The sequence below is a fragment of the Anas platyrhynchos genome, chromosome 22 (assembly GCF_047663525.1).
Source record: "Anas platyrhynchos isolate ZD024472 breed Pekin duck chromosome 22, IASCAAS_PekinDuck_T2T, whole genome shotgun sequence".
Lineage (NCBI taxonomy): Eukaryota > Metazoa > Chordata > Aves > Anseriformes > Anatidae > Anas > Anas platyrhynchos.
This window is the reverse complement of record NC_092608.1, coordinates 4,315,540-4,341,118: the sequence shown is the minus strand read 5'-3', so window position 1 is coordinate 4,341,118 and position 25,579 is coordinate 4,315,540. Positions and strand designations below refer to the sequence as shown.

The following is a 25,579-nucleotide window of genomic DNA, read 5'->3' as shown; positions in this document are numbered from 1 at the left end:
GAAGAAGCTGCCTTGTCTTGAGTGTTGTTGTTAATGGTCTCCGAGCTAACACCTTTTGTTATAATTCGTATGTATTGGAGTTTGATTAATCAAAAATATGTTTTATTGTATCTTTATGATGCTCCTGTTCTTAGTGGAAGGAGTGACATTTATCCTGTAGATGTACTGAACTCTACGTATTTAAGAGATCTTGAAACAATCAGTTTCAAGTATTTATCTTTGTTATTGTCAGTCCTTGAATAAATCAAACCTGCCAGGCAGTTCTGCTGCCAGTTTTCCATGAAGCTCATGTTGGTTGCCTTTAACATGCGAGTGCCCTCAATCTTACCTTAGCCTGTGATTCTTCCAGTTGTTTTGGGACTCTGGCTGGTCCAGCGCTGACTGGGCCTTCATATAATGCTTAAAGGTCCTGTAGTCAGTATTTACTTCTCTCCAGCCCGTGTGTATGTTAGTAGGGCAGTGCTAACGAGTGATTTCTGCTGTCAAACAATGACCTCATACAGAGTTATTTCACAGTTCAGGGCTAATATAATTACCTTTACATACAAAATTGTGGCTAGGGAGGAAGGAAATTGCATCCCTGTTCCTGAGAAATAGGAAGTCTCTTGAAGGCAGGAGTTCCGTCCTTGTAATTCCTCTTTACCAAAAGCCATAGATAGCAAAACATCTGCAGTGGAATTGGGTTGTAACTAGGAATTTGTATCAAGCTTGTGAACATTAAATCCTCTCTTTAATTTATAAGTTTTTATAATTTTTTTTTCTTTCTCTCTGTTGACCTAAAGAGAGTAACAAAAATCCTTTTGTTTTGCTTTTTTAATAGATCCTTCAGGAAGTAGGCGAACTGGTATACTTCTGTAGATGTGATTAGAACAGCCAGTCAGACCAATTTATCAAACATTACCAAGAAACTTTTCAATTAATATTCTTTTATGAGGGTCCTAGGAGCAAGAAGGGTCTCTTTCCCATATCATCCAATAATAAAGATGCTACCAGATCACCGAGGAGACAGGTTCTGTGCTGGGGTCAGTGGAAAACAGGTGGATCAGAAACATATCTGTATTAGACAAATAGCCATTAAGTCTTAGTTTGAGCAAGAAGTATTAATGAAATACTGCTCCAAAGGGTTTGAAAACCCAAACTATGTAGGTTCAAAACTGAAAGCACTTGACTTCTTTGCTTATGCAGAGCATCCATGCAGAAAGGGATGCAAAAGGGTTATGGTGTTCATTTTTTTTTCTCTGAAGGGGCAAGATAAGTTGGTGTTGTAAGGGGTTTATTTGTTGCTCGTTTACAGCAAATGTTATTGATGTGTGAGGCCAGAACAATATTACATGCTGTTATAGCCAGTGGTTAGGCAATTTTGGTAGTCAACAGCTATTAATCTGAAAGTGTCCTTGGTCCTAACACTGTACTTTGATAGAGTATTGCAAAACATTAAAATGCTAAATAGCAACCTAATAACAGCTCACGTTTTAATTGCTTACAAAAAATCTGGTTAGCCATAATCTCTCGACTATAAAAGAGCTGTAGGTATTTTCAGTGTTAAATGCATATGATCTGGCATTAATGGTGTTCAGATGTCAGTGCAAATTACAGGGCACCATAAGTCATGTTTTAAATTGAAAGCTATCCCTAATATGCTAGGCATCTGTAGAAAGATAGTATGCTGATGAGTACCAAAGTACTGCCTATAAATATAATGGTGCTTCAGCAAGTGGGATAGTGGGGAGAAATCCTTGCAGTAGGCATTGCTCGTGATGTCTGCCATTTCTGGTTAAATATAACAATGCTGTGTGCTTAAGCTGCTGCAAAGTTGGTTGCTAGACCACAGGCAGCTTGACTCCAAACGTGGTACTTCTATTTTAGGGGGGGGCATGCGTGTAAATTAAAATTAAATGTTATTGTTAGTTTAACTGCTTGCAGATACTTCCTGGCATTCTGCATGTTCTGGGTTTAGACTGTTCTGTATGGGTTTGTGATCTGTTAACAGCGTCATTTACCTTTTTGCTAACAAAGATTGAGGCTGCAAATTTTTGCACTAGCCAGAGGTTAACAGAGCAGTTTAATTTAAAAATCCGAACGCAAATACAGTATTGAAGCTGGCTGGAAACACAGCAGATGCTGAAGTGTTTTTCCATTAGTGCTGCCTGGTAGTTCTGAATGTGTGATTGTTCATGCGTTTCATGTTCCATTTCAAGCCACTTGAGAATTACTGAGGAATTCAGAAAAAACATCCTACCTAGGGCATTTATACCTACTTGCATCAATTTTGACATTGTATTTCATTGCATGGAAGTACAATGTAGGCACAGTAGTCTTTTTTTTTAGGGTCATTAGGAAGACTGAACCAATTTCTTGCTTCTCCAGTCAACTAATTGTTTATTAGTGTTTATAGTGTAAAGTCTTTATGCCCTATGAATTAAGTTGTTTTTTTTTTTGTAGCCTGTTGAGTTTGGTTTTCTGTAATATTAATGGCAGTCTCCAGGAAAACCCAGTTTTGCAGGTAATGAATGATCTGTAAGTCTTCAGAAGTTTGCAGGTTCAGTGTTACGACTTCGTGCATAGCTTCTTTGAAAGCATGACTTCGGTCATAAAGCTGAGTTTACAAGAAGATGATGTGACCACAGTTGCTGGCCTTGATCTTCTTTGTGCATGTTGTGTATTGCCCCTTGGGTCAGTTCCTGAAATGAACATGGGATAGACATGTGCTGCAAGAGTCTGTCATTGGTGACCATAATTAATAGCCCAAAATTATGGTACTTCATTGAGATGTTGTATGGATATGTATGTCTGATGTGTGCAGCATGCCAACTACATAAAATGGGAGAGAGATACGGAAAATAATTTGATTCTTGTAGGGTATTGATAAAATGAGCACCATAATTTTTTTCACTAGTTTGATTCAAGTTAAAATCCAACTACGCAAATAAAGCTAGTTTCTTTAAAACAAAAGAGGCACCCCAAGTTGTCTCATGAGTTCACATGCTGGAAGCTTTGTTTTTTGTTTCCCAAAAGCTAGAATATTTAGAATTTACGAGGAGATCCATAGAAAGCATTGTTTTGTCTTGAGGCACGTGTGACACTTGTTTTACAACCCTAATTCTTTTGTGAGAGATACCTGGTAGTTAAAATTATTGGCTATCTATCATTATGACCTAATTTCCTGTTTAGAAGATTTGTAGCTTTGTTATAAATAGGTGCGGGAGCCTCTCTGAAAGGTGCTGGCGATCGGGACAGGAGCGGTGCTCTTCGTTTCAGCTGTTGAAGATCATCTTGACTGAAGTAAAGTATTGTGATATTTCTGTAGTTGCTTCTTTGGCTTGGGATAAAATTTGAGGATCAACTGCTGAAGCTAAGTTTTGTGACTTTTAAAAGTTGTTTTTTTTGACATTCCTTTTTGAAGTGTGAATACATACGTGAAATTAAAGTCTTATTTACAGTTGTGTTGATGTTGCTACGTTTAATTTCAGAGGCTTCAAGCTGACTGACGTGAACTGCCTAGAAATCTGTACTGCCTCTTTTAACTATAGGACACATGATAGATGTCTTCTGTTTTATAGCTTGCTGCTGTGGTACACCAAAAAAAAATATAAACCTAGTTTGTGTGTGCCTGAAGGTCAGGAGACGAGCATCATTTTCATAAAAATTGTGATTATGAAGCTAGGATTGTAGCTTGAGCGTTGGTGTAAGAACTGCTTTATTAAATTGGGGAGCTTTTCTGAATGCAATTCATTACCACTATTGAAGTGCTTTCTGAAGCTCTGGAGGGTGATCCAGCACTGGGGGAAGAAGGAAAAAAAAACACAACTGCCTGTTTTTGTAGTTTTTCATGTCTAAGTGGCAGTGGTTTGGGTTGTTTCCCATCCCTCTTGAAGAGGGAGGACTGTACTGTTGTGTTCAAAATTTAAATGTAATGTTTACAAGATGTGAACCTACCACTGGAGTTCCAGCTGACTAAAAAATTGGGACTAAATGGAGCAAATTGACTAAAATCTGGGATTCAGATTCAATAATTGTACAGAAGATTATACTTAACATAAAACAATAGGATGAAAAATGCACGTTAAATATTTCAGTTCTTACTGTTCACCTATAAATAGGTAGCTGTTATGAATTCTCCATTGTCATGTCCCTCTGGAGATGGGAATTAATCCAGCTTCCAGCTGCCTGTGACTGAAGGTCATGAGTCAGATTGAATTAGAGGAAAATTTGCAGCAGGATTTTGCAGACTCTGGTTCCTGACTTCAGGTTTTAGGCTCCAGCTTGGAAGGTTTTTAGGGCTCAAGCTGTTCTCTGAGAAATGTCATTTGAAAATTAACAAGGCTTAAAGGTGCAGCGTCCCCTTGCGCTTACAAGTTTCCCAGTATGACCATATTTTAACCACTGAAGTACTCAATAGTACAGCTGTGGAGGCTAATAGCTTAACCTTGGATAATGATATCACAGAGTTAAAGGGACCTCTTCACGCTGGCTGTTAACTCAATTTGTGTAGTGCAAATGAAAGCTGCAGTGGTCGGTCTTATTCACCTTAACTTCTTATCTGAGCTTTTATAATCCTATCCCATTAATTGAGGTTTTTAGCTGCCTTGAACAGAACCTGCCAGATTCAAGAAAAAAAAACCCTAGCTCCTATTGCATTTCCTTTGGCTATTACTAGAAATGATATAATGCGTTAAAGGGGTAGTCAGCTGTAACCTACATTTGAAAAAGCTCGCCAGGTGGCTGCTGTAAGTACCCAAAATTATTAAGACTGAATATGTAAAACATTACTAACATTTACTGACAGTTTACTGCCTTTTTTTCCCCTCAATTTAGGCTGTGCAACGTGCTTCATTTCACCTTTTTTCCAATACCAGTAAAATGGCAATGTTCAGAACGTCAGCAGTAGGAGATCTCCAGTGGTGGGGGAAATACAGAACTGGAAGGAACAAAAGCTCACGTTGCTTTTTGTTGCATAAAATAAGCATGCCTTTAAAATGAAGTGAGGTGCTTAAATAGTTCAATTTATGCAAAATTTACCAACGTTCTTCTTTATATCTTTTTTTGTTGTGTTATGAAATTGTCTTAGGTTCTTTTTCTTTCTTTCTTTTTTTTTTTTTTTAAAGGGTGGGGGCGTTGGTAATTTAGAAACTCTTTATTTTAAACCCTTCTGTGGTGTTGCCCAGCAAAAAAACCCTTCCAGGTTTTGAATTCATAAGAGTGTAGGTGGAAGTGAGGGAAATACAGTTATAAATGTGTGATTTCCAATTGCTGCATGCTGGAATCCTCCTTTACTGAAGGAGCTTGGTGAAAGCACTCCTTGCCAGCGAGCTTCAGTTTCCTTAGGAGCTGTTTCCATCTGTTCATAAAACAGAGCTGTTAAACTGAGTTTGTGTTCACATTTCTTCTGTCTACATTTTTTAAGAAGTGAAAATGGGGTATTTGATGTTCTAAATCAGGCTAGGAAAATAAAGGGGGCTTGCCTACCTGGAAAGGTTGTATTTTTTCACTTCATACTGGACTCTTGTGTGCAGGGTAGTAATTGAAGGGACACCTAGTATGGTCTTTTCATTCACTTTTGTGACAGATTTTCCTGTCATGATGGACATTTCAACTAACAATGTGGAAAGGTAGGCGAGCATCGTTTCCATTAGCAGAAAAGTTAAAAACAAAAACTTAATCCTCTTCTTACCTTGGCAGCATTCTTGTGAAATAGCCCAACTGTTCTCAGGCGTATGTACATCTGCTTCCAAAATGTCCATTTTACTCTCATCCCTAGCTTGCTGCCTTGCTAGAAAGCGCAACTTCTTGCCTGAAGAAGGTGATATTTGCTCTCCCTTTTGCATAGGGGACAGCATTGCACACACTTTTTCCACTACCAGACAGATTGGTTTGGTAGGCAGGCAAACGGGGACTGGAGCAGGGATGTCAGACGTGCTTGGCTCTGCCCAGTCCACATGTTGGGCCTTGCAAAGCAGCAAGCATTCCTGTGATCCTCGCCCAGCCCTTCTGCAGGCAGAGCGAGGAATGAAGTGCTGAAGAACAGGGCAGCTTTTCCACTTGCTTACTGACCCAGCGTTTACTGCTCAAGGAGGGAAACAACGTTTTTAAACCCAAATTTATGTTTTGGTAAAGCTGGGCTGGCAGCTTTGGCTGTAATATACGGATCCTCCTCATTTATTATTCTGTCTTGTGAATCATATTAATAATACATGAGGCCCAAGTTTTGTTCCCTATGTGTGCCAAACAAGGGAAAATTAGGTGACCCAATTATGTCTGTTTTGTAGTGTTGGATGCAGCAGGACAAACTTGTAGGATCTGGTCTTTTAACGCAGTTTAGTGAAAGACACAATTACTTCAGGCAAAAAAAATAAAAGCTATGCTTTTGAAATGCACGGTTGAGTCTTTTTCATGAGAGGCATTAAATAATGTCACTGGAAGTACAACCGTGCTTGGCTGTAAGATAGACGAGGTCTTGGCAGCCCAAAGCATTCCTGTTGACCTTGAGAAACTCTTACCCGTACCTGGAGAGACCAGTTCCAGCCGTGATAGAACAGGGCATCCTGTATGGCTTCACCAGCGCTTGGTACCTCTTCCTTCAGCACTAGTAATTCAGGTATGATCACTGGGAATTCAGCAGTACTCAGAAATACCAGCAGTGCTTTGCTTAGACCAAGAAATATCAATGGATGTGTGACTAGGATTCTATATTCTGAATATCCTGAATATCTATTATATATTCGGAATATCCTGGGTTTTACCTCTTTATTCGCAAAAAGTTTACACAGAAATTGTTATTAATTCAGTTAAATCTTTCTTTTTTTAACTGGGAGATGACAACTCTGTTTATTTTTAGATTCAAATTCTTCTAGACCTGTATCCCATTTGTTCTCTTGAGCGAGCAGCCTTCCAGTGTTCTGTTAATGCTATGGAAATCCCTTCAGCACATAACTGTTGGTATTTTTCTATCTCCTTGTCTGTTTTTTTTTTTTTTTCTGAGAAGAATCAAAATGTTGTGGGATTGTTTCTCATATGCAACATAACGTATTTGACAAGAATAGGAAAACATATTAATTCTGTGTTCGTACTATTACAGTAGGATTCAGTGGTTCTTTGATAACAGTTTGATTTATAGGACATGCCAAACTAGTTGCTGGTTGGTTTTCCTCTTTGTTGTTGAGCTGCCAGCATCCTTCACTCAGCATGCTGCGTCCTGGTGCCTGTTCCATTTCCTTTAGCTGTTGTAATTCAGTGACATACATATTTTAAACCACGTTTCTTTTTGATTATTATGCCTTATATTTTAGCTTAAAAACTCATTTATCTCTCTGGTTGGGGCAGCATTGTGAGTTAAGTGATAGTGCCTAAGACTTCCACCTCTTTTCAGCTCCCATATGGACTACTCTGAACTTGTAAACATTGCTTCACTGCTGGTAAGACTTTTGTATGTTAAAAAATACTCTGACCCAAGTGTACAGCATTGTAAGGAAGCAGAATTATTTAGTAGAGAAGGACAAGCATGGAATGAAACTGGAGACCGTGTGTAGTAAAGTTATTTTATTTCCGTGGTAAAGGACCTTGCATGGTTTTTATCTTTTCTGAAGTCTTTGCCTGGGAGTGTAAGCCCATTGGGGCTGGGAGAATTTTGATTTTAAGTATGAGAAATGGTTTTATGTTCTTGTATTCCAATGACACCTTAAGTGGAAGGTGTTTAGTTATGCTTTCTCATGCATGTGGGAGTGCACGGTGTGTAGCTGGGCTTCAGCAGAATCTTGCAACCAGGAGAAAATCTGCATCCTACTTTCCATGGTGGAAGTGCTGATCAGTGTGACCAGCCCAAGCAGCTGTTTTTATACCTGTAGAATTGTTGAGAGGCTTGTGTGACGATCAAGTGATGCCAACCTCCCCATGTCCTGCAGCATTCACAAGCTGCATGAAGCAGCTACCAGTTGTGTAGGCAGAGGGACAAAAAACTCAGCAGAGGCAAAATCAGCAATGACTCAATGACTTTGCAGGAGTGGAAGGTGGGTACAGGTGAGCAAAGACTTAGCAGGATTTAGAGATGGTAAATTTCCAAGAGCCAAAGAATTAACCTGAGCTGAAAAGTGCTGCAGGGATGGATTGCTGTGTTAGCACACAGGTCCGTTGGGGCTTTCAAGGCTGTGAGCACAACTCATCCTGGTGATGATTCAGCTGTCCTTCAGCTGTCTTGCTAAACTCTTTCTCATATTTTGCACTTCTTCCCTCCCACCCCTAAAATACACAGTTGCGAAATATTTTTAGATCCTATTTCTTAGGGTTCGTTAGGGATGAACGTGGAAGTGTTGATGTATAATGGAAAGCACTGGACGTGTAAGCTGGTGGTTGTCATAGCTGGGAACAAGGTGGCAGGACGTGTGACTTTGGACTGGTCACCAGGCCTTTTCTTTTGTCCTCACACCTTCAGGAAAAAGTAATGAAACCTGATTTATATAATTTATTCCAGGCATTTGGAAGCCTTTAGCAGTAAATGCGTGTGTTATTCAGAGGATTTGCACTGCAGTTTAGCAGAGGATTTTTCAAGGTACAGTGCGCAAGCTCGATGGTCTATTTATTTATTTGCTGTGATGAAGGTGAGGTGAGTTCATCTGGGAGCAACTGTGTGGATCTGACAGAGGCAGCATGTTTTTAGTGCTGCTGCTGACTTGGAAAGAGGCTGTTGCTTCTTGAAAGTAAGACTATCTGCAGTTTAAGCTTTCTAGCTGGTCTTGAAAATGACGTGTAGAGTATGTTTCAATTCTCAGCTGAATCCCCCTGAATTTATAGGGTCAGGAAAACATTTGATCCTTCTGTCTTAATTTGTGTTTGGTGTTAAATATAACATAAATGCATAATGACTATTCTTAGCAATTTAGGGGAGGATTGGGAATTCTGATGGTAGCCATAAATACGCTCTAACTGTCAGTAGGACGTAAATGCATCTCAGAAGTGGTTAGTACCCGTGTGCTGATCTTCTCCTTTAGGAAGGAGCTCTCAGGTGTGTGGTGAGTATTTGTACAGTCTGTGTGGGTTCTTTGAGGTCTACAGAAATGAGAGCAGCAATTAGATCCTATAAATGGTCCTGTTGTTGGTGCTGTAGATAATCTTTCCTGGGACCGCGTTGCATATTTAGAGGGCAAGAACAGTGGGAACTAATTAGTGAGGTATGGCTTAAATAGAGCAGGCAATTTTTCTCCTCCGGAGAAATGAAATTAATTCTTTTAAGCCCATGATAAAGCTCAGCTGTTGCAGCGCTGCTTAGTAAGGGCCACTGTAGAGAACACATGGGTGAAGTTAGCAGGTACCTTGAATTCAGCCTTTTTTGAATAAATCTGGTGTACAGAATGGTTGAGTAGCCCTAGCTACTCCGTCTTTGTTTCTCTGCTAGTAAAGGTGTCTGCATGGGGTCACCGTGAACAGCCATGAAAGAAACTGGATTTGTCTAGATTTGCCTTCACTTACTGAGACTATTTTAAAACAGAGAGTGTGTTTGATAAGTTTAAAGTGGTTTGATAAGTTAATGAATGGTGCAGGTATGCATATCTTCCCTAATCAGAAACTCTTAATTAAGTATAGCAGCTTATGGTAATTATTACATAGTTCTAGCTGTGATGCTGTCCTAAGTAGCAGGCCCTTACTGTTTCATTGCACGTAAGAGGACCTGAACTACCACTTCATTTGTGAGCTCGAACAGCTTGTCTTATAAACTAATGTGATGGCAGTAGGAGTTGTAAACTCTTACCAAGCCGATGTGCCCAGTGTAAGTTGTGAAATATGTTCAGAAATATGTCACGAGTCTAAAATAACACATGTAACTGTTCGACGTTGGGGACTGAACAGTGGGGTTGGTCTGAATCGTTTTGAGCAAAAGAATTTTATAGCCCAGCATTTAATTGCCAGTCTTTGTAATTGCTATATTCACATAACATATGCATAGCTGAAAACAATAATTTTGGTCAAAGTCACCATGCTTTCCATTTCTCCCTAGTTTTCCTCAAATCTTTGGTAAGCTACGCCTGTTTTTTTTAATCTAGAAGAAATTACATGTCCTTTCTTTTATTGGCTTTTACAGGGAGCTGGGGTTTATGCTGAAAGCTTCTTAAAGAATGCAAAGCTGAATGCATTCCATTCTCAAGTGATTGGGAATGTCATTGGTATGGACAGGGTGTAAATCTTGCAGATGTAGAATGGCTTGACCTTTAAGAAAACTTATTCTTTAAGAATAAAAAGGATCTACGAACTCCAGACTAGCCTACACTTTTATGAATTTTGGCTAGACCAGGGATATAAAGCAGACTGTGATTCAAAACATACTGAAGGTTTTTTTTCTGGTTCTCGGCTTTGTATATTTCTGTAATGCTTTGCTCATTTTCTTTTCACAGGGCAGTTTCCCCATCCTGTTTTTTCCAAATCTGACCGTTAATTGGGGCTGAACACACGGATTATCTGATCTTCTGTGGTTTTTAGAAGCAGGTATGTTGGCAAGGAAATCTCTTAATATTTTACTTGTTTGGGAGGGGACAGGGTGGGGGAGCTTTCTTCATATATGTACCAGAAAGAGTTGTAGGTTTAGGGAAATTCTGGTAAGTAACATTTCATTATGTATAGCATATTAATGTCACTTTCTTGAGAAAGCGAAGTGGCTAAGTACTTCAATAAGACTTTCCAGTCCTTCATTTGTAAAGATGGATTGTGCTGACTTCTGAGAACAGACTAGCTTCGTAAGTGGTTGTGGAAATTTACTGGTGTAATTATATGATACATATGGTGGGTATTATTTGTCATCCTAAAGGATATGATTCTTCTATGATTCTTCATAAAAGCTTTATGTAGCAGGGACAGAGATAGGTTTAAAGTTTTCAGTCTCAATATTGACTTAAGACTTTTGTTTCTACTTGAATGTCAAGTAGGGAAAGCTGTGGTAGCTGAAATTCACCCAAAATAATTATGCGGTGTATGAAGAGCAAAGCACTGTTGTGCTGTAGTCTTAATTTAGCCTCTTTATACATATATTTTTGTAGCTTTTGATTCATGCTGTGTATTTTCACCCCATGTTGCTACTACCAATGTGAAGTATTCACCAAAGGGGTAGGTTTTAGTATTCTTTAATCCTTCCTGTTAAATAGGTAGCTTCATGATGAATCCATCTTGGTTGAAGCTTGCTTCAGAAGGACCAGGTTTAAATAGGAATATTTCATTATCCCTTTTTAAGAGTTTGATAAGTTAATAAGTAACTGGAAGACTATTATACTGGAAGACAATGAATAACTATATCTATTGACTGTCAGTCTCTCAAATCATCTGATGTGTAATGAATGGGATGATGAAATGTGCAGATCTCCCCAGCTGGCATGGAAGCAGCAGCAGCATTTTCTTGGAGTTTGTGGATAGTGCCACCTATTGGCTGATATTCCATATAACTTCCATTCTTAAACCACAGGTGTGTTACTATGTTTCAGGTGTCTTGATTTTTGTTTTTTCCTGGACAAAGGAAAAAACAAAACACTTCAGCTTCAGAAAGAGCTTTTTTTTTTTTTTTCTCAATGTAATACACGACATGCTGATGGAGGGGTTGAGACTGTGAAAAGACCTCCTATACAGTGTTATTGAGCTGTTATCTTTCTGTAAACATGATTTTTCATCCAGTTTCTTTAGAAGTATAAATTCATGCACTTTTAAACTACTTCGAAGCACTTGTTTACTGTATCTGGCTGCTCCACTCGTTGCCCTTTCAGTCTTTGTTCCCAGACTTTACTGATGGCATTTTATAACAGAACTGTTGCATCAGTTTGGAAGGAGAGATGTGCCCATTTGTCTGAGCAAGCTGCTATGAAAGCTAAAACAGTGAGGAGTTATGTCAGGTATCATTATAGAGTATATTTATATGAAGAACCAAACAAAAGAATCGAGGAAAAAATACAAATATGATAAACTCTTAGATTAATTTTTTTAATTACCTCCTTATTTGTGGCATTTGATTCTGTAAGTCAGACCAGTCAAGATATCCATGCGTTTCCAAACATGGATTTGACAAAATATTGTGATTACTACCAAGAATATTGTATGTTTTTCTTTATCATTTTTTAACATAGAAATTCAAATTATTTTTTTCTACTGCTGCAGGACTAAATAAATTCTAACAGATTGAATTGTCCCATCAGACAGGCCCATTAGCTATGATATTATTAAACCTTGCTGCTCCGAGTGTTTTGTAGAGTGATAGATTGGTGCAATTTGGAAATGCTGGAACAGCATATATTGGCGTAAGCTAGCAGAACAAAACAGTACTGTGAGACACACATTACTTGAATAGAGTTTCCCTGTTGACAGTAAGTAAAAAATGAGGAAGAATTCAATGCCTTTTTTTTGGGAGGGAGCAGGGGAGAGTGATGAGGGCATAAAGAGAGCTATCTGTCTGTAGAGTAGGGATAAAAGTAAGTTGGACTTCATGGTATAAACATACTGTATATTAGAGAGGGGACTATGCAGATGAAGAAATGAGGCAAAAATGTATACAGGACAGTCCTGTTACGTTGTTCTCTTCTAGATTGAGTTCTTTGGCTACTAATACAGCACCTTCCTGCTTCAAGTAACAATATTAAAGAAATAAAATAGTAGTATGTATCAGTTCAACATGAAGAACCAGTCACACATTTTCAACCTTTCAATCTTGTTTGGTATCTTGATTTAATGGTTATAGTTTCATCTGTCTCAGGATAGATATAACTTAACATCTCTTGCTCACTGTCTTTGTTCATTAGCTTGCTGTTGACATCACTTGTTACCACTCACAAATTGCACTCCTAGGAACTTATCCAATCTGCTTACCTCAGAGTTGCTGTACAAAATTATGAGATCATTTTATTCCCCCTTCAGAAAGCAATTTGCTGATTATAGCAAAAAATAAAATCATCATCACCTTGCACATTTACAGGCTGCAAGTTTTTGAGCCCAACCGTCTCTACCAAATGGGTATAATGCAAATCTTCCCAGTGGGAACTGCTGCAGACAGGACTGGTGATAGAGCTTTCTCCACTCTGCTGTCTTCATGCTAAGTAATGTGGGTGGCAAAGCCTATCCCTGCAGCTGCTACTTAAGTTTGCATTATTTCTGACTCATTCAGGAGGGCCCGTGTGTAATTTTAAACTGTTTCCACACCCAGATTACTTTCCCTTAAAAATAATAATGATAAAGTGGGGGGAGAGTTGGTAATGACTACAGGAGAACATTATGTGGAAAGCAGTGGTGTTTGAACCTGCTGTGGTACTAAGCATACCTCATGTCTCATGTATTCCCTTCATTCCTAAGATTCAAAAAATCAGATTTATAGCTTTATATAGAACCAGACCCTGTTGTGTGTATGAAAACCAATTGGAGGACGGTTCTGGAGCCAATTCTCTGAGCTGTGCGTTGTGGAAGAGGAGCTGCTTTAAACTTCCATCCAGGCATTCCTGAGCTAGGGGTTATGTTCTCCAACACATAGTACTTGTAACAGGTTTATTTGGTTTATTATGCTGCTGTATCGATGTATTATTTGAAGCATTATTATTTCCTAAATTTGCAGTTAAGACTTTTACTATTGCTGACTTAAAATTCATCTTGGAATATATTAATAGCAGCTGAAGGTCATTCCTGACCACTTTGACTTGATAAACATGGTATTGTGGACTTTGAAGAATTATTGGATACTCAGGCAATAAATTACGATGATGTTATACCATCTAGAATTTACTTGGCATTGTCTGTTTATTCTCTGATGTTACTATTCTTAATTAAAACAGAAAAGCAAAACTTAAACTTAAGCAATGTGAGAAAGCATGCTAAGCTGTATTCTTCCCCTGTTTCTCTTATCTCTTCTTTCTCTTCAAAACCATTATATAAATTTTTACAAACTTTTACAAAACGTGAAGTGGCTTTTTATTATAAAAGAGAAAGACTTAAGATTTCATTCAGCTTTTTTTTTTCCTCCAGTGTAAGCTTGATGGCTGTACATTCTGCATCTTGTTTCCATGTTAGCTGTGGTTATTTACAGGGGAATAAAACAAAAACACAAGCTTTTCTGTCAGGGTACTTCTTTCATCCAGTTGTTAGGTTTCTCATTTTCTACTCATGCAGTGATGTAACAACAGATAATGAGGTAGTAGTGATTTTAATATCAGACTCTTTGAGTCTTTGGGTTGAGTGAGGCCCAGTTTAGCTATTCAGATTTTTAAGGCTTTTCTGTTAAAGCCTGTGATTCCTCACTATTTCAGGCTACTTCATATTCTGCCTGCCGGTGAAAAATAGATGGTTTAGGAATTAAACTTTGTTATTGTTTCTATTATACCCCATTACCTGTTTTGGTCTGTCTTTTTCTGATCTTATCATGCCTTCAGGAAATCCAGGAGCTGGCAGGAGGGGAATGAACCGTGAGGGCGTCCCCGGAAAGAGTCCGGAGGAGATGTACATTCAGCAGAAAGTGAGAGTCCTGCTCATGCTGAGGAAGATGGGATCAAATGTAAGATGGCACAAACTGTCACAGCCCATGTTTTGTAGCTTTCCGAATATAATTTCTTAGCAACTGGGATTGTGCTGACTGAGATGGGCAGGCGATGGTTGGGTTTTACTGCTGAATTGTTTTAGCTATCATTGATTTAACCATCACCTGTGATTAAATATAATTGATTTTCTACAAAAAAGTTACGAGGCTTGTGGTGCCCGAAACTGCATCCGAACACCTGATTATTACTCTATATAAGCCAAAGTTTTTCATTATTGTGAAACCAGGAGAATAAGGCATCTGTTTTAAAGTGGCTTTGAATCTCTCCATGAATGCATGTACCAGTTTGCTGCTGTTATTGCTTGCTGGCATTAAAATTTGTACAAATAACAGCTTAAACTGTTGAAGAGTAGAATAGAGGCAACTGTGATATTTGTTACTGGGGAGTCAGAGATGATATCTTCAGTGTTTCTTCATTTTAGTTTTGCTGACTGACTCTTTGTACATTTCCAGCTGACTGCCAGTGAAGAGGAGTTCTTGCGCACATATGCAGGTGTAGTGAATAGCCAACTTAGCCAGCTTCCTCAACACTCAATTGATCAGGGTGAGTACCAGATTTGTTTGCCTGTTGTTTAATTAGTGTGAAACAGTCTCAGAAAACACTAAATTTAGGTTCCTATTTCTCTTAACAGGTGGTTTTATGTTGTCAGATAAAGTAAGTCTTGGATATACCTAAGATTACTTAGGATGAAGGGCATTATTCTCCATGATGGCTCAAAACATTTTTGGCCAAAATCTTGTGAAATGAATTAATGTATATCACTTCCCAATATATTTGATAAATATAAATGAATTCTAACCTCATTGATTTTTTTGCTATAGGTGAAGTTAAACTCAGGCATGCCTAGGCCCCTCTGGTTCTGAGCGTCTTATAATATTCAGTATGAGTCCTCTGCCTAAGTCAACTTTCATCTGAATTTTTGTATTTATTCTTACTGTGCTGAAATGGCCCAGTTTCAGAGAGAGTTTAGCAACAAGAGGAATTTGTTTCCCATAGCATTTCTTTAGTTTGCACAATGCAATTCCCGAACAAGGGTGGTGGGTATGAAATAACTTCAAAATCAAGTCTGCTTGATGTATGTGGCGCACAAACTCTGACAGTAAAAAAAAAAATAAATAAATCTAGTTCATACTAAAATAATACAGTACCTTTGAGATAAAGTACAGCCAGAGGTAACTGTCACAGTAAAACTTCCATACTTGTTCTGGTAAATGCTGAATTATTTAGTACACTGTTTTAATTTATTGCCATACTGTATTATTTTAATTTGATTCCTTTAGGTTCCCATTAATGGGATGAAGTAGGTGGTATTTTTGTGAATTCTTTACAGAAGTCTTGGAAAACCATTGTGTGGTGGTATTCTGAAGCTACAAATATGTTCTGAACCTGAATGTTTATTTCTGAATATTTTCCCCTTCATAGGCTTCCTGCCAGACCACATTCATAATGTGGGATTTGGTTTTGAAGGAAAATTGCTAGTTTCTTATGCCAGAAAGAACCGAGTTGAACAGAAATTTAATATAGATCTGAGACATTTAGAAAACCATTAGAAACACAACCTGCACAGACTTGCTCTTCAGTTTTAAGCCTGTGTGTTCATTCCTCACATAGCTGGGGGACTGATGGAGATAGATACACCTGTGTATTTTGGCTCAGAATTGTTAAACTTTCTGCCAGTCTAAAGTGAAAATTTGCCAGTTTCTCTTCAAAAAAATGAAGATGATTTATTCAGTTAAGAATGACTGCCTTAGTTACCAGACAGTTACTATCACGTTGTCTTAAGCAGTTGGCATTTGTCAGCTTTATCCCTAAAATAGTTACATTTCTCATAATAAAAGTGTATGCTGAATTGTCTGAACTTTGGCAAAAAAGTGGTAATAAAAGCAGAAGTCCAGCCAAGGGACACTGATACATTGTACAGCTGTTCTCCTATACAGCTTAATCTAACTTTCCTGTCTTAGCTGTCTGCTTTTATCATTTGTAAAATTAACAAATTATTTTCTTACTTTACACAGGGCTTTGGAAACGTAATTCTAATAATGTCAGAGTGCTTAAAAATTCCTGCCCTAGTGTTATAGAGAAAGCCCAAAGTACTGTTTCTGATTGCTTTCAGTTTGTCAAGGTGATATGAAAAGTAAGAACCCCCAAAGGGTGCTCTTCCAGATAAGGGTCAGAAACTTGCAGCTGAAAAAAAATTTGACTTAAAATTTAAATATAGTCAAAAGTGAGACCAACAGTTATTTATTCTGCTTCTAGACTCCCTAATGATGCAACACAGGAAATCTGAGAGCTTTATATATTGTTCAAAAAGTTATCTTTGTTCCATAGTTGAACAGATGCTAAATGATTTCCCTGTCAGCATTTTCTTTAAGTCCTTGAAGATTCTTTAGACTTTTTCCATAGGGAAGTGAAGTTCTCCCTGCAGTTGCTCACTTTGATGTGATCTGAGATGCTGCTGTCCTTCCTGTGTGATTTGACCCTACGATCCACCTTCAATTCTCCTAAATTATAGTGAAGCTGTTGTCCTGACCATTAAGATTTTTTTTTTTTTTTGGTAGAAGAAAATAGAACAAAGAAAGATAATACTTAACTATTTAGAAAAGCGGGAAAAGATGTTGGTCCTTTTCATATTCAGATATGCTGTCTCTCCAAATTAACGAGAGCGTAGCATAAAGAAGAAATTGCAATGAGGAAACCCAGCCAAATACCATTTTGTCTGCAGTATGCTAAAAGGCATGAGCAACTGTAATTTGTTGCTCTGGACTTTGATCCTCGGAAAACCTCTGCAGATTTGTAATAGTCAGTTATGATAATGTTGCTCTTTGCTCTTTTTCTTCTGTGATTTTACTTTATTAAGAAATGTTATGTGTCATTTCTTAATAAAGAAACCCAGCAGCAACCATTACCAGCTGTCAGTACCTTTTGCCATCTTCTAGTGTTGGTGAAGCATGAAGGGTTGATCATTAAAGTACCAAAACCAGAGGATAAAAATGCCACGGGTGTCCGACTTGCCATCTTAAGGGAGATTCCATCTCCACTAGATGGCATTATCTTGCACTGAAAAACCCTGTCCCAAGTCCACATGCTTGAGGAACTTAAATGTTTTGTGTCCTTCAAGATTCCTTAAAGGAATTTTCTTCCCTGCTTTTTTAATGTTCTCATTGAGTCTCCTCCAGAGGATTTTTTTTAGTCTTTATGCAGTTTGCCTTACACAACAAATAAGAGGTGTTATTTAAGGAGTTAGTTTTAAGGACTTGGTAGGCTAGCAGATTTCACAGACCTTTTTTTTCCAATAAAAGGACAAATTGCTCTCGGCCTAATTTGTCCTAGACTTCAGAACCATTTTTCTCTAGCGGGCATGCACAAGGCAGAAAGCTGATTTCATACCCTCGTTTCTTTCCCCAAAAGGGAATGATGTTTGTGGCATTCTAAAAGCTTCGGTAGAGACCTGCAATTTTTTGTGAATCACTTACATATGCTGTAGTCTGGCCCCACAATTGCAGAAAGTTTTTTGATGTTGTTAAGAAGAGTATAGGTGATGATTTAGGATTTCATAAGTACATTACAGTCCCCATTACAATTTTTATGCTTTTTTCTTGTTGTGCCTCCATGAAATAGTGTCCTAGGACAGCTGGCAGGTTGCCTCACAATAATTACCTAAGGTAGGACTGCTGAGTCTTGTCACTGTCTGGTGCTCCCTACTAAGTTTTTTTGATAAAGAGCTGTCAACTCCTTAGTTGAGTCTATTTGTCTGACCACGGGGAGTCACTCTGCAACCTGTGTGTCCAATATAGATTTGCAGCTATGTGACAGCACACTGAGGAAAGAAGTTTACGCTCGTCCCTGCTGAATTCAAGTAATTGTGCTATAAACCTTCATTTAGCCACTTTTTGATAATAATAACACTGACATTTAAAGTGCCTTCATGGTACTATGCTTACCTTATTAGGATTCAGCAATATAATTTTGAAATCTCGAACTTTAATCAAAAAGCACCTTTAAAAAGCTTTGTGATTTTTAAAGCAAGCTTGAAGTCTGACTCCCCTTCAGTTTGTGTTTAGTTTTCTAGGAAGAGGGGAAATTGAATTCTTAGCTTTTTGTTTCCCATTTTGTTTTAAGAAGTTTGTCAGTTCAGACATAGAAAATCATTGTTTTAGGATTATTTGCAGATCTCTGTTTATATTTGAAATATACATCTGGAACGACTTCACTCTTGAAGCACCTACATTGTGTCCTGCTGCACTGAACCTTGATTTCCTGACAGGGAGCTCAGAGTTGGTCTGACTGCATTACTAAATGGATTTGTGTAAATCAGATAATAATAATGTATGTCCAGGGCTCTCTACCGTGTCCCAGCAGATATCAAATTGAAATTGGTTCTGTCCAGTATGTCTTCTATACCCCTCACTTTCAGAGGCACAGCTTGTATTAGAGCAACAGATCTGTGGAGGCATCTTGAATACCCAGAACATGTATTCCTGTCTTAACATAATTGTCTTTTTATTCCAACTCTATTTGCCCTTTCTTTTTAGGGTATTCCAGAATCTTAGGAAGTGCTTGGCCTTTTGGTGTGTTGCCTTTGATATGCCTCTCTCGAGTTGTTCTTCCCTTAATCTGGACTAAGTTCACCAAGAACAAGGAATGTTTGGACAATTTAGATGTCTGGAGTCAGTTCATAGCTTGATATTTTGGCTGGTTTTATTAATACTTGGCCTGCTCACCCATTCTCTTTTTTAAGGGATCTGGCCATGTTGCATCCATAGCAATTATGAGGCTTATCTGATAAATGAAACACTTGATTACCCATCAAAAAGTACACTGCTAGCAAAGGGGATGAGATCTCACTAACTCAGGAAGGTCTAAACAAAAGTTTAAAAAACTAGACTGAAGTATTTAATGCTTAGTATTAATTATGAGCCTAAACCTTTGTACCATGTTATTAATGTTATTTTATAAACATCTTATCTTCAGATCATTGCTGCAACCTTATTAATACCTATATGAAAGTGCAAAATAAATGGCATTTTTCTTTCTAAGGAGCATTTTTTAGCTGACATCTGTGTGTTTGTTGTTTTTTTTTCATAGCCCCAAGAATAACTGAGGAACCCAAAACGATCCCTCTTCAAATAGTGTCTGTTCTAAAAGGGGGATGTGATCATGAGCTGTTTTGAGATATTGCATATTAGTGCTCTTCCCTGCATTGCAGCAAGAGCTAACGCAGCTCAGACTCATTAGGTTTCTTGAACTTGAAGTGATGAAATTGAGGCTTTCTTAAATATTTTTAACACAAGCAAAACGCCTCTCAGGAAGTTATATGCACAGAAGTATCACCTAAAAAAAAAAAAAACACACCACCATATTTCCTGCTTCCCAGTTACTTAAATTTCTAAATGCTAGGCTAGCACTTGGCTGCCTTAAGTCCCTGCTCTGTGGTGTATCTGAAAATGGAAGCTATGCAGCTAGTAAGCATGATACGTGAATTATACCAAGACCTTGGTGATTACAGCTCTGTTGTTCCTATAGCAACAGGAGTGTCATGCTGGTTCTTGAAGAAAAAGCTGGTCCCTTGGGGAGGGCAAAGCCAAGATGCAAACACACGCCTCAGCTCGGTGAGACGCATTCTCTGGATGGTAGGGTATTGAAAACAAAACTAGGCTGCTTGTGGAGCTAAGAGGCAGACTGCAGCCATGAAGCATCAAATAGTGGTGAAGAAACGGAGATATCAGAGCTCTTCTCAGTGTAGGGTTGTTTTTTCTCTTTTAAACACCATGCTTGTCTTAATGCCTTTCTCCTCTCAGCAGTGCATGTTGTATTTTTAGAATGCCAAACTAGGATAATAAGACGGGAAATTTCAAAGAAGAGTTGATGTTTAGAAGATAGTTGCTGGAAGGTGATTGAAGAAGTGTGCATGTAAAGATCATGAGGAAAGTAAAGATTTCTTTTTTTTCAATTTGGCATCCTTTCAACCCTCACAACAGGTTTAACCTTCTGATCTCCAAAAGCTTTTCAGGTTTATTAATTTTGCAGGTGGCTACAAACAAGACAGTTCTATGTATCTATTCATCATTCCAGAGACACTAGGAAATAGCAGTTACAGGTAACATCTTGCTCTGGGTTAAGGCAGCGTGTTTTGAACCCAGCTTGTACCCTACTGGCTTGATGTCCCTGTAGGTGAGTACTTGCTGTGGAAAGCATTAGGTACAAGTTAAATATTGTCAACTTTCAGGAAGGATAAAGGTGTGAAAGTATAAGGTGAAAGAAGTGGAAGAAGGATTTTCATGTCTGAAAGTTTGTGGCAGTCAATGCTTTGCCTCTGTAGGTAGATGGGAAACATTTTGTTGGGTATATGCAAGTCTCTATTTCAGTGTAGAAAAGCGTGTCCAGAAAAGGGAAGCTTGTGGAGGGAGATGTTGTATGTATAGAATGTGTTAGGTCAGGTGTACGTGTACCTTCCTCATTGTTCTATAAATTAATTACTGGAAGTGCAAAGCTCAGTGGAGGATGTGCTGAAAGTAAACACGGTTCACAGTCCTATTGTCTTAATTGCAGACTTCTGGCAACGTGCAGCTTAACTTTATAACCTGTGCTCTGCTTTTTCAATTTTTTACTTGATTAGAAAGAAAACATCCGTTATGAGAGCCAAGTGAGACTGCTGCAGAAGCCTTATTCATTAGTACTTTAATCCCTGCCTTCCTTTCACTGCATAGAAACCCCTGCTCCATTCTCTGGAAATGTTTGTGTTTGCACAGGAGTAAAAGCGGCTGTACAATTGCTTAATGAGCAGACTTGCTAGATGGGTTTCATTTAGCTCTGGATAGCTTGGGTTGCAGGACTGGATTTGAACAAAACCTGCTTTTGTGCTGAGAAATGTGGATGAACTTTTTCTAGACAAATGTCACCAAGGATTTTTTTTTATTTTTTTTTATTTTTTTTTTTTGCTACCAGGTATCTTCAGAAATAATGATTTATTGTAAGCGGCCCCTGGGAAGTTAAAAGTAGTCACGAGGGTATCCCTTTCCGTTGCAGACTGATGAAAATTATTATTCAGCAGAAATTTTTTTCATTCTGCTTCCAGGTCATTGAAATACCACTAGATAGATGCTTCTCAATCTCACAGCACCTTCTCCTTGAGGAACTAAAAATGCTGGACAAACTCCTCTGCTAGAACGTAAACATCTGTATTAGAGGCAACATTTTGTTGTAGGGAGGATAAAGTGAGCTGCCAGAGATTACATGCTATTTTGAGGCACAATCACACCTAGTCCTGAAACTCCAGATTGGTAGACTGAGCCCCAAATTCTAAGAAATAAATTTAGGGAACTGAGGCATCATTTTGCTAGTACAATATTTCTTCTCTCTTTCTATTATTTTTCTATTGTCTCGTGTCTGGTCTCCAGGTATGGATTTATTTTGGGGAGCTTCCCCCTCAATATCATGCTTCCACCTGAAAGTATATTTTTGTTTTTGTTTAATTGGCTGTTTTCATCAGATATGTGGTAAGGCTTTTGTGATGGTTCTTGTATTGGGAACCTTCCTCTGCTCATCCAGAGGCCTGAAGCATGGTACAGAAACCTACCCTAAAAACATCCCCTCTCCTTCCCCTTCTTATCCCCCACCCCCTTTTTAATGCCAAAAAGAAATGTGAATTTGGTGTTTTGTAAACAGTGATTTGGTTCGGACTGTTTAGTGTCTTTCCTGCTTCATTTTTGCAAAAACGGAGGCACAACAAAGAACACCAACCTGGAGTTCTTAGAAAATTGACATTTTCTGTCCCTTTCAACATCCTGGTGCTCCACTACAAATCATAGAACTTACTGCCCTTTGAGGGGTTGTGGTGGTGGTGTTTTATAATTATCTAATCACGTTGTGGACATGGAGATACCTTCCCTCTTTGCAAGTCCCCTGAACAAACTGGTCCCAGATCTCTGAAATGATATTGCTTTTTGTATCTGTCAAAAGCCATGGTGCTCTTGAATAAAAGAGAAATGGTGAATAATGAACTCCTTTGTTAGTGAATATAAAGTAAGGCCATGAGATGGAATAGCCAGAAGGCAGTGGCACATGTGTTGGTAGTGACTGGATTGACATGACATCATCTGAAAACCAGTGGGTTTGGTGTCAATTTGTTGCTCCTGTGCTCATGAATTCATGCTAGTGTCAGATTTGATAGCCTGCAAGAATTTTCCATTTGGTTGCCATTATTTGGAGAAAGGATGTCGACCTCTTTGTAGCAATGCATCAACTCCTTAAGTATAAAATTGGATCTTTAATGTGGGAATAAAAGAAATCAGCATTGGCTTGAGTCTTTATTGCAAGATGAGTGGTATTTGGTTGGGTGTTGTGCCCTGGGGGTTACCCACCCACTTGTCTACCTTGAAGGTGGTATTATCTTTTATTTGATAGATCAAATTGCCTTCTTAAATGCAATTGCCTGAGGCTCTTTCAAATGCTAGCTTGCATGTAATTCCTGCAAATGAAAACATTGCTAGCCTTCTGTTAAAATAGCAAAAGGAACCGAGGAGGGAGCAGGAAGTAACACTGCTAGAGTTATGTATAAAATCCATCCTTCACTGATCTTGTTTAAAACTGTACTGTGGGACATAGGAATATATCACTTTTAATACTAATCTTATTTTCTTCCCTTCTAAAATTAATAGCAAAACCCCTTTAGTCGCTTCTGGTCTTCACTGCTCTCCTGTTCGTTCCTGTATTTTGTTTTGCTGCTCCCTGGTGTTTTGGCTGAACTTTTTAACTTTGAACTGCTGTGAAATTTTATTAGTATGTAGCTGCTCTTGTGTTCCAGCATAGCTTACGAAAGTAGCAAGTAAACTTGGTACAAACACCAACCATTGATGAAGTGCACTAGTAACCGTCCTTTCAGCCCAATGATTGTCCTTTCAAACACAGTTCATGATCTTTCCTTAACAAATTGTTATCCAGTTTGGTACTTGCAATTATTGTCCGTCTTCAGTTAAAAATTCTGTATGGGAAATAATATGTTATGAAGTGCTGAAGAAATCAGAGAGGCAGCATGCTTTTTAATGATGATATACTTAAAAAATAGTAAAAAAAAAAAACAAAACAAAACAAAAAAAACCACTAGATGTTTTGTTCACAAATTCAGATAACTTTAAAACTATAGTTATGATTACGTTGGTGACAAAACAAGAGTTACTGAAGTTTCTACTTTCTTGTTAGCTTTGGCTGTGAAAGACTGAAACCTGGAATTTCAGACTTCCTTCATCCACTGATCATCATTTAGGATGCACGTAGAAATAATGCAGTAGTATTGTAGATATTCAAGCATTTTCCATACTTTTACACCATATACTGTACTCTTGCTTTTCTTCCTCCAAATAGAATATAATTATTTTTTTTCCTGTTTTCTGGTTGTATTGGCAAGCTGTGTTTCTTCTGTTCCCTTCTCTTCTATCCGTAGTCCATGCAAAAGGCAAGTTACCAGTTCCTTCCACCAGTGACACTGGTATCGAGGCTGTGCTACGTGGGCCTAGCTAAGGAGAGCAGGAGCTAGCTGAGAGGGACCTTCCTCGTCAGTGATAGCTGTTTTGATTGTGAGAGCCCAAATGAATGGCAGAATTCCCGGCGTCCTTTGCCGAAGGCTATTTCTGCTCATCATGTGCTTTAAACTGCTGCTCGCCCGCTGCACAGGAGCAGTGCTGAAAGCTGGAATTGCTCGGGGCAGGCAGACACCAACCAGCAGGCTTGTGGGGTCGCACCATTAATAAAGAACGAAATTTCCTTTTCCAGACAAAACTTACAAGACTACTTGTAAGTATTTTTTTCATATTCAGCCTGTGGAGAGGGGAGACCTCAGGAAAAACAATCGACATCTGTTAAGTAATCCTGCTCATCTCGGTGCTGTGACGTGTGCTGTGATTTCGCTGTTGCCAGGCTGCTCCAGCTGCTCGTGGCTCGCACAGCAAAGCTGCTGCAAAGCCTCCTCAGCTCTGGAGGAGGACTCGTGCAAAATGCAGAAGCACAGGTTGTGCTTCATGTGCACTGGCTTTGCTAGTGCTTTTAATTATTATTACTTCCCCTTCTTTTTGGCACACGTTTGTTTTTGCAGGCTCCTTACAAGTGAAATCCCTCTTTTTGTAGAGGCTGGTAGTTGTTATATTTATGCACATTTAAGGAGAAAAAAAAATCAACATGGCAAGTTGCTAATTCCGAGCTGGATTCCAGCACTATATATCATTTATGTTTTGATCAAGGAAAAAACAGTTTGTGGAGGAGATGAAAAGAGAGAAGACCGCAGGGCTTCTGAGTGTTGGCAAGAGGGAACATCAGAGCAGGTTTTGATGTACTTCTATAAAATGTGGGTCCTGTGTAAGAAAAACAAATCACTGCTTGGTCCTTAGTATTTCCTCCTGTGAGTACATATAACAAACAAATCGTGAAGTGTATAAAAATAAATGTAGTTGCATTTCATAAGCCTTGATTTATTTTTTAAGGACATTAGTAAGGGGAATTAACAGCCTTCTCTTCCTCCGTGTTTTTTTGTCACTTTTCCTTCTGTATTGCAACTAAAGAGCAAATCAGATAACTGAAATTTTGGCAGACATTCATACAATTACAACAGATGAGGAGTTTTGGTTAGTCAGTCCTCTGCCTTTTACCTTGTGTGCAGGTGCATAGGCAAAGTTCCTTGGGGCACAAAACTGAAATCTGCTGCTTGATATGCCTCAAGTGAAAGCCTCCGGAGAGTTTTACATGCTGATGCTCAACCCAAGCTGAATCTGAACTTGCAAACCTCAGTAAAAGATTTCTGTAAAGCTGATCGGTTATCTGAATGGCACAGGCAGTCAGTGTTACTTTTGGCATTCCGTACTTCGTTGTCTAATCCTTTAATAGAGGCTTTGAAGAAAACCTTATTAAGCAAAATTATCCCAAGCAGGCCAGATTAATTAATGAAGGCCAAAATGGTCATTTTCAGTCATCTGTTGCACTAAAGTGTCTAAGGTCATTTCAACAGAGTAAATAATTTTTAGAAATTATATAAATGGTGACTGGATGTTTCATCA

General features: G+C 38.5%; 1 protein-coding gene across 2 annotated transcripts in view; it reads left to right on the top strand.

Annotated features, from left to right (window-relative positions):
- The window catches only part of CTNNBIP1 (catenin beta interacting protein 1), a 34,439-nt gene that overhangs the window by 5,874 nt on the left and 2,986 nt on the right, over positions 1-25,579 (top strand). Inside the window, exons 1-4 of one of the 2 annotated variants that reach the window (XM_072026742.1) lie at positions 3,215-3,282; positions 10,380-10,470; positions 14,373-14,494; positions 14,990-15,080. In XM_072026742.1, coding sequence (XP_071882843.1) covers positions 14,399-14,494; positions 14,990-15,080 — 187 coding nt within the window. In that variant the 5' untranslated portion in view covers positions 3,215-3,282; positions 10,380-10,470; positions 14,373-14,398. Of the gene's footprint in view, positions 1-3,214; positions 3,283-10,379; positions 10,471-14,372; positions 14,495-14,989; positions 15,081-25,579 lie in introns of those variants that run through there. The other variant, XM_027443188.3, reaches the window with a different exon arrangement.